This window comes from Gracilinanus agilis, chromosome 2 (assembly GCF_016433145.1).
Source record: "Gracilinanus agilis isolate LMUSP501 chromosome 2, AgileGrace, whole genome shotgun sequence".
NCBI classification, from domain to species: domain Eukaryota; kingdom Metazoa; phylum Chordata; class Mammalia; order Didelphimorphia; family Didelphidae; genus Gracilinanus; species Gracilinanus agilis.
In genome coordinates, this window is record NC_058131.1 from 422,810,825 (window position 1) to 422,820,608 (window position 9,784).

The window sequence follows — 9,784 nt, forward strand, 5'->3', positions numbered from 1 at the left end:
GAGAGAGACAGAGAGAGAGAGAGAGAGAGAGAGAGAGAGACAGAGAGAGAGAGAGACAGAGAGAGAGACAGAGAGAGAGAGAGACAGAGAGAGAGACAGAGAGAGAGGAGAGAGAGTCATTCAGTCCAGGAGAGACATTCAGTAACTACTATTAGGAGTAATGAAATGGGTGATAAGCCAGTTAATGTGATAGAAAGGAGTTAATAAGCAGGAAAAGAAACGGGAATAAGAAATATAGAAAATTTAGAGAAGATAAACTATCCAGGAGGAGTGAGGGTAGATGTCAAATGCAACAGCTAGGTTGGGAAGGATGAGGACTGAGAAATGAACATCAGCTTTGGCAATTAAGAGAACTTTGATAATAGTGGAGAGAAGTTGCAGTTGAGTAATATGGGCAGAAGTCATATTGCACAGTATTGAAGACAAGAATAAGATGGAAGGAATGATAAGATCTAATGAAGATTTTTTTTAAGGGTGGTAGAGACATGTACATTAGAGAGGATGAGATTAAAGGCATGTGTAGGGGCAGCTAGGTGGCTCAGTGGACAGAGAGCCAGGCCTGGAGATAGGAGGTCTTGGGTTCTAATTTGACTGCAGACACTTCCAGCTGTGTGACCCTGGGCTTAACCCCATTTTCCTAGCCCTCACCACTCTTGTGCCTTGGAACCAATACTTAGTATTGAATTTAATATAAAAAGTAAGGGTTAAAAAGCATTTTTTTTTAAAGGCATGTGTAGCAGGGTTGGTCTTCACAAAGAAAAGTGCCACTTCATTATCAGGGAAGGAAGGAGAGGGTGATGTGGTTAAAGGGTTGTGAGATGAAGAGAAAGGAAGAAGAGAGAGCTCACATCAAATGGCCTCTATTTTCTCAAGAAAAAATAGGTCCCCAGTTGAGGAGGGGAAAAGGGGGTGTCTTGAGGAGAGAAGATTTGGAATTTTTCTGTGGGGAGTGAATTAGGGAATGGTTGAGAGGAGTAAAAGGATAGCCTTGCTGTAATGAGCACCCAGTTTACCAAGGATAACATGAATTGATGCCATCTAGTCAACAGAGTTGTATGACTTCCTTCAGGAGGGGCAGAGAAGGATGGATGATAGGAGTAATCCAGGATTGGGTTTTGGAAAGGACTGAGTGATAGGACAAGGGGTTGAGGGATTTGAGTGAGGACAGTAGAGGAAGTTGAATTGATGATGATCAGGATTGGAAAGGCTGCACAGTGAAGTCAGAGGAGAGGTAATTGCCTGAGAAAGAATGAAAAGGTAGAGGAACTGGAGACCATGATATGGATGAAGAATAGGTTTAGGAAGAATGAGGTAAGGGGTAAGAAAGATAATGATAGGAGGTTATGGTCAGATAAAGGAAAGTCAGAATTTTTGGTTAAAGAAATGGAAGACTTGTGGTTGAAGTAGGTGAAGGAGTAGGTCATGGGATTTAAGGAGACTGAGGAATTGGGAGGCTAAGGCATTTGAAATGATTATGTAAGTTCCCCAGTATGAGGAAGATGGTGAGACAGGGCTTAAACTCCTTGAGAAAGGAGGGAGAATTGACTGGCAGCTTGTACTCAATGGCCACCATAATCTGGATCAAGTGGAAAATGTTACATGAATCAACTTCCAAGGAGAAGAGATTAGAGTCAGTAAGGGCTTGGAGTTCTGAAAGTGACAATGGGAACCAAGGAAGATTCTGCCTCTCCTTCCAAGACCACCATTTTGGAGGTGTGAGTGAAGGTAGAGCCAGTGTTAAAGATGATAACCAGGAATATAGGTAGGTAGTGGGGCAGAGGTGGGGTGGGTTTTGGTGGGCAACGAAGTCTCAGTGAGGGCAAGGAGATGAAAGAAAGAGTTCTAAAATGGAAAGATATTTGTTCACTATGGAAAGGGTGGGTAGGGTCAGAGTGGAAGATGGGTGAAAGTGGATGGGCCTGAGAAAATGGGAGGCAGGGGTTGGGGATAGTTCACTCAACCTGGTCCAATTCCCTCATTTGACAATGAGAAAACTGAGTCCCAGAGAAGTAGTGATGATTACAGGGGGGATTGAATCAAGGTTTACTGGCTCCAAAGCCAGAAACTTTTCCATTCCAGAAATGGATCAAACTGAAATAGGAGACCAATGCAAGTAGGCTTCTAACTAAGCATTATTACTTGTCATCATTGCTGAGTAGTCCAAGTTTTGCTCTCACCTGAGGAGGAAAATGTGCATGGAGATTTATATGTGTACCTCTGTTGGGTCCCCCCAAAGATGTCTGCCAGAGAGCAGGAAACTAGCTTTGGGAGCATCTCTGATGGGTTGGAGGGATGTTGGTTGTGTATTTGCAGGTCTGCAGCGGCGGCGCCTGGTTCCCACTCCCCTGCCTGATGCTGCAGCCCTGGGCAGGAAGCCCAGTGCTGCCGGGCAGTGGGTAGACCTCCCCCCTCTGCCTGGCACTCTGAAGGAGCCCTTTGAAATCAAAGTGTATGAGATTGACGACGTGGAGCGCCTGCAGAGGCACCGACGGGAGGAGCCCGAGGTCAGCCTCTCCCCTCTTGTGCAGCAGCCCCCTTTCTTCATGACCCCTTTGGTCCAGGTCCCTGAGGGAGGAAGGAGTTCGATTGGAAATGGCCATGCAATTAGAGCTTCTGGCATGATTAATTTTCATTGTTTTGCATGTTTAGGTCCCCTGAACAGAGAGAAACATCATTACTGGCCACAATTAATTGTGTTTAAACATGAGCGGAGAATGTGAGCGCACTCATTATTAGGACACTGGCTGCTCAGAGTCCTGACGCAGGCGACTTTGTTTGTTCAGGACCTTTTAAGTCACCCTTGATAGCTCTCCCCAGAGCAAGGTCATTCACCCTTAGTTATGGATGGCACCACCACATTGGGGGAGAGGGAGAGGGGGCTATTAATGGGAAAGTCATTCAGCCCTGCTTCCTTCTGATGGGTTTTTTCCTTTTCCTTCTCTCTTTTTTCCTCTAGCCTTTTCAGGATGTGGAAAAGGTAAGTAACATGTTTCTCTTTCATTGCTCCCTCAAAGAGTGTAGAACTTCAGAATCTCTGAGTTAAAAGAGACCTTAGAGACGACCTGTAGGAATATGTGATACTTTTCTTGAGAACTCAGTTAAAAAAAAAAACTCTTTCTCTCCCTCTCTCTCTCTTTTCCTTCCTTCCTTCCTTCCTTCCTTCCTTCCTTCCTTCCTTCCTTCCTTCCTTCCTTCCTTCCTTCCTTCCTTCCTTCCTTCCTTCCTTCCTTCCTATCCCAAGGTCCCTTGAGAAATCAGGGGTTTAAGGAAAACCATGTTCCAAGATAGGTTAGCATTTATATACTATGTGTCAGGCACTATGCTAAGAACTTTATTAATATTGTTTCATGTGATTCTTATAACCTTGTGAGGTAGGAATATTATCATCCGTATTTTTACAGTGGGAGAAACTGAGGCAAACAGTCTAAGTGACTTTTCTAGGGTCACACAACCCCTAAGCATCTGAATCAGGATTTGAACTCACATCTTTCTGACTCACCATTCTATCCAGTGCTGTTTTAACTGCCTGCTGTAATACAGGAGAGAGCCTATTGAATTTTTTTTTAAACCCTTACCTTCCGTCTTGGAGTCAATACTGTGTATTGGCTCCAAGGCAGAAGAGTGGTGAGGGTAGGCAATGGGGGTCAAGTGACTTGCCCAGGGTCACACAGCTGGGAAGTGTCTGAGGTCGGATTTGAACCCAGGACCTCCCGTCTCTAGGCCTGGTTCTCAATTCACTGAGCTACCCAGCTGCCCCCTGAATTTTGAATCCAGAGAGCTGAGTTTGCGCTGTGGATCCCATTACTTACTATCTCTATTGCTTTGGGCAAGTTTCTTCCTTTCTGTGGATAGGTCTGGGTCTTCTCACCTATAAAATAAGCAGGCTGGACTTGATCTTTAAGGTTGCTTCCTGTAATGAATACATTAATTTCTTACCTGCCTGAGACTAACGGTTGCAGCCTGAAGCCAGATGCCTGAGAACTCTCTGTCTTCCATAGGGTCTGATGTATTTTAATGCCAAGCTGAAGGTCCTGGAAAGGAGACATCAGAGAATCAAGGAAGTGAAGGCTAAGCATGAGCTCCTAAGGGAGGAGCTAGAAGAGACCAAGAACCGGCTGATGATGGATCCTAACAAGTGGAGAGAAGAATGTAAGTGTGTTGGGACCAAATCCTTCTGCTGTTCCTTCTTCCATACCCTGGAGCCTTCTGGAACTCAGTAGCTAGAGGGATCAAAAAATACTTGGTGTTCTAGGATCTTTCTTGAATTGTAGCCCCACCTTAGCTGTCCATGCTGCCTGAGGTTGGGAAGAGTCTGAATAATAAAAAATAGATGGGGTGAGACAGCTACGTGGCTCAGTAGATAGTGTTTAGATTGTTGAGGGACTCAGTAGATTTGATGTATTTGCTTGGAGGAGTAAAGCAAAAAGCCCCAAATGTTAGAGGAGCTTTAAACCTTCCTTTTAGTATCAACAGGAAGTCAGATGGTATAACTAAACTTCCTTTGGAATTCCCTCAACCAATCACTGTATGGTTCCTCAGGAAGACTAGCCTCCTGGTATCAATTGATGGTTAATGGATAATAACTATATCAGTGTTATTAGATTATTAATGATGATCAATAATGCCTCTGACTACTAATATTGATGATGGTAATTAGTCTCAGCCTCGGAGAGTAAAGCTGGATCCCACTCTATCCCCTCAAACTCCCTAAAACTCTTCTGAAGCTGTCTTGTTGCCAGGCCAACCAACAAAGGTCAGTAACTGATTTGAGTTTTATAAAAAAAGATTTTACTTAAGGTAATCAAAACAACAAGGGAAAGTGAGAGAAGGGAAGAGGGTTTTAGGAATCCCTAAAAGAAGTCTACTCTTAGCTCAAAGTATATAATCTAACAGCTTCAGAATGTTGAAAGCTGAGCTGCCTACTGTCCTTATTTGGCCTGCTTTGGTGGTCACTGCCTGCCCATATATGAATTATATTGCAGCTTGATTGAAGATATTTAGATGGATAAATCTTCTGTAATAATTTGATGGATGCTGATAATTGACCCTAAAATTCAGTGGTAATCCTGTAACTTTCAGGTATGCTGGTTGATTCTTGACTTGATAATAAATTGAGGAGAAAAAGGTTTGTCCCCACCACCCTGGATCCCACAGCTCCAGAATGAGTTCGTGGGTTCAGTTTCTCTCTCCCTTATATTAGGGTGCGACCCAACTGATGATTGGTCTCACGCCGCTGTCATTGCCGCTGTCCGAGTCTGCAGAGCTTCGGGAATGGCCCCCTTTGCCAGAGTTCCCCGAGGCCAGCTCGTTCACGCGGCTGTTGGCGGCCCTCCTCGCCTGCTTGGTGCCCATGATGGTTTCCAGGCTGGCCTTGCTGCTGATCCCGGGCATGGTACGGGGGGCCACCTTGCCATTAGTGGGGGGCCGCCAGCGCTCTTCCCAGCAGGCTGCTGATTCAGGAATGTCACCGAAGAGCTGAGTGAGGATAGATTAGAAGAGGCAGGAAGAGAGGCAGAGAAATTTTCTGAAACTTTCTTAGAAGGGACCTGGTGACTCCATATTCTGACCTCTATTATAATTTTGGCTTGCAGTTGAAGTGGACCCAGAGCTGGATAAAGAGTCTGAGGAATACCTGGAGGCTCTCGAACAAGCTACAGAGGATCTGGAACAGTGTGTGAACCTGTGCAAAGCCCACGTCATGATTGTCACCTGCTTTGACATTGGTGTGTCCGATGTACAGGAAGTGGAAGTCTGAGAGCAGACCAGCATGGACGGGATGGGACAGGAACGGGATGGGAAAGGGATAGGATGAGGGAAGGGACAGAAAACAGATTCCGGGGCGATGCCTGGTTGTGCCAAGGTTGCAATGCCATAAGGAAGTGACAAGGGAAACAGGAATGTAGAGGTGAAAGGAGCAGTGGGGTGGGAAAGTGGGAGGGAGAGAGGGGATGGATGTGGGCAAGGAACTGGAATGTTTCACAATCAACATGGTGCCTCATTCAAGACCAAACTGTACAGAGAGTGAGAATGAACCATGCCTGACTGACTGACGGACTGACGGACGAGCAGACGGGCAGACAGACAGGAACTGAGGATTAAGAACACCAACAGACATTCCCCTAACAATGCCAAGTGCCTTTCATGTTAATTGGACTTTTTTTTTTCTCCCTTTGGTGCTAGAAATTTGGAAGCCAGTAGCCCAGGCATCAGCTGTTTTCCTATAGGACCTTTGATATTGTATCATGTATTTTTGACCCCACATAAGAACCCCATAGTAATGAGAGCAATAAGCACATGACTATTTCCTACTGGCCTTACCTTCTGGTTTCATAGAAAAGTGATTTGATGTAGCAAAACTTAAATGGCCAGAAAACCAATCTGGGGTTTGGATCCATGATTTTTTTATGGGTATTTCTATCTTTCCAAAGGACGTGGGATGAGCTTTGATGAGGACTGGTTTTCATTCCCTCCTCAGAGCAGAACTAAGATTGGCTATTATTTCTGGTTGATTTTTTTGGCTAAAAGTTTCCTTCACACACATCCTTATCTGATGCCACATTGAGGTGTGAGGGTGACTCCATGGCTTTTGAAGCCTGTGAGTATAGAGCTAGCCAAGCTAGAAAAACTTTGAGCAGTGGCCTCCATGGGGGCTGAAATCCAGCCTGGTCACTGCCAAGGCTCATCACCAGAGGATTAGCCACTAGGAGGTAGAATATTTTTTCGAGGTGGGGTGGGGCCTAGCAACTCTACTAAATTGTGAGAGGGGTTGGGAACCATGTTTTTGGAGGACCCACATAGATGAGAATCATTGTGGGGATACATTTGGGCCCAAAGGAGACAAGCTCATCTGTGGTTGGATTAACCTCATTTTCTACAAATCTGTTCTTCCCCCTTGGGGAAAGCAGTGGCCAAGGGCTTAGCAAAAAGCACCAAGAGCCTTCTTCAGTGGCAGGAATAGAGCCTCCAATTTCTTACCAAAATAAACCAGCAAAAAAAAAAAAAAAAAAAAAGGTTGGGGGGAAAAGTTTTGTAAATGTTTCATTAGGTTCATATTTTTCTATCGTTTTGACCATGAAGCCAATATTTGCATCAAAAACTTTGGAGTCAAAAAATCAACCTTTACCCAGTTTTTGTAACAATGAATGAATGCTCAGAACATGAGTGAGATGGACGGCTGCATGAATTTGTGCTGAGTATGGAGGGAGGGAAGGGGGGTGGTGGGAGGGAAAGAGGCTGGCCCAGAGGTTCCTTGGAGGGGCTCCCTGGGTCAATCAATTGTTGCCAAATGAGGAAAAAAGGAAAAAGAAAACAAATTTTTCCTAGGGTTGAATATTGTATGTAAGGTCCCATTTCATACGAATCATATTTTCTGATCATTTTGATTTATAGGGGTTTTATGAGCCTTTGTATAAATGTGTATGATAACATGGCATCCCCACTTTTACTTGTGAATAAAAGATACATTTATTGTTAACATTTCTCTTTAATGAATTTTTTGCTTTCGAAAACAGTAACAAAAAGTCGTGTTTATATAGTGCTTCTTTAATCAAGAAGCATCTATTTCATATGTTCTGTGTGCTGGGCACTGAGAATACAAGGACAAAAATGAAATGGTTCCTGACCTCTATGAAGGAAACAATGACTGGGGAGCAATGACTACTATAGAGATAGGGAGGGAAGAAGAGAGCAAGGAAGGAAGAGTAGAGAGAGAGAGGGAGGGAGGGAGGGAAGGAGAGAGAGAGAAAGAAGGAGGGAGGGGGAGGGAGAGAGAGAGAGAAGGGGGTGGGAAGAGAGAGAGAGAGAGAATGACTAGGTTCCCAGAGATGACTCAGATCTGACTCTGCCCTCAAGGAATCTGCCTCATAGTAGGTGGCAGGGGTACTGCAGGGGTATTTATATCTTTTTTTTTTTTTAAACCCTTGACTTCTGTGTATTGGCTCCTTGGTGGAAGAGTGGTAAGGGTAGGCAATGGGGGTCAAGTGACTTGCCCAGGGTCACACAGCTGGGAAGTGTCTGAGGCCAGATTTGAACCTAGGACCTCCCGGCTCTAGGCCTGACTCTCAATCCACTGAGCAAACCAGCTGCCCCTATTTATATCCTTATAATAAAAGGTAGAGTGAGGCCTAGGCCCTCTGTGTGGTACAGAAAGTAATTGCTCCCATAACACACATATACCCCAGATCAAATTGCTTGCCAACTCTGGGAAAGAGAAGGCAAGGGACAGTTTGGATCCTATAACTTCAGAAAACTTATGTGGGAAATTGTTATTACATGTAATTGGTAAAATTAAATATCTACAATTAAAAATAGAATAAAATGACTGCAGACTTTATAAGAAAAAAAAGTAATTGCTCTAAAAGTTTTGAAGAAGGAATATCAGCTCCCAACTTTTTGGCACTTCAAGATTTACAAAATACTTTCCTCAAAACAGCTTTTGGTTAAAACACACTTTCCTCAAAACATACATGTTACAAACCCTTTTTATATGTGGAAACTGCTCAACAACGCACAAACGGATTTGAATGTGGGTCTCCTGAACCTCCTGTATCTCAGTTTCTTCATCCGTAAAATGAAAGGTCTGTATTAGATGGCCCCTGAGGACCCTTCTGGCTCTTATATCTTCCATCTAATGACTACATCTGAGTCTCTTTTCACTGTCCCTGGTCTTAGATCACAAAAATGTAGAAGTGGAACTATAGCCACTATAGCCACAGTGTCCCTTCTGGAATTCTGAGTATATTCTTTGTTGATAAAATGAAGTAACATCAACTTCCTCCAGGGATAGCAGGGTGGCTCAGTGAATTGAGAGTCTTAGTCTCAAATCACTTAATCTCTATTGCCTAACCTTTACTGCTCTTCTGCCTTGGTACCAATACACAGTATTAATTCTAAGATGGAAGATAAGGGTTAAAAAAAAAAGCAAATAAAACGGAGTAACATCAACTTCCTCTTCTATAACAACCATTTGGAGCCTCAGTTTCCTCATCAGTGAAATGAGGACGTTAGGTCAGATGATTTCTAAAGTCCATTTCAATATAAAATCTGATCCTGGAATATGGAACGCAAGCCCTTAGCAAGATCCAATAAGGGATTTCCCCTCATATATTCTCCATTTTTGTCAGAAAGTCGGGGGGGGGGGGGGGGGGAAGTAAAGAAGCTCTGGTCAAATGCAGATTCTACGAACAAAGACTGACTTTATCTTTCTGTGAGATAAAGCTGGGATGGCAGTCCACTTTTCATGGAGAGGGAAATTAGCAAAGACTGGTCAATTGACTTCATCCCTCTTACTCTATTACCTCTTCCTTATAACAGCTTAGCTGGGGGCTGAAATAGGATTTGAATCCACATTTTCCTGCCAGAAGAAGGTTAGAGTTGAGAAAGAGAGCAAATCGCCTCTTTGTTTTGGCTTTTTTTTTCAAACACTCAGCCTACTTTGGGGGTCTGGCTTGGCCACTTTAAATCTCTGCCTTTTTTTTTTTTTTTTTTTTTTTTTAATTTAAACCCTTACTTTCCATCTTAGAATCAATACTGTGTATGGGTTCCAAGGCAGAACAATAAGGGCTAGGCAATTGGGGTTGAGTGACTTGCCCAGGATCACATAGCTAGGAAGGGTCTGAGACTAGATTTGAACTCAGGACTTCCTGTCTTTAGCCTGGCTCTCAATCTACTGAGGCACCCAGCTGCCCCTCCTACTACCTCTTTGTCCCTGGATGGAGAAGCCAAGCACTAGCCATTTTGCCATGCTGCTTCTTTCTAGTACATCATAGGGTTTGCATAGGAGGAG

General features: G+C 43.9%; 1 protein-coding gene across 1 annotated transcript in view; it reads left to right on the top strand.

Annotated features, from left to right (window-relative positions):
- The window catches only part of KIF26A (kinesin family member 26A), a 163,759-nt gene extending 158,004 nt beyond the window's left edge, over positions 1-5,755 (top strand). The window contains exons 13-15 of the mRNA XM_044659913.1: positions 2,314-2,504; positions 3,999-4,149; positions 5,592-5,755. Coding sequence (XP_044515848.1) covers positions 2,314-2,504; positions 3,999-4,149; positions 5,592-5,755 — 506 coding nt within the window. The remainder of the gene's footprint in view (positions 1-2,313; positions 2,505-3,998; positions 4,150-5,591) is intronic.
- The last annotated feature ends 4,029 nt before the right edge of the window (positions 5,756-9,784 follow it).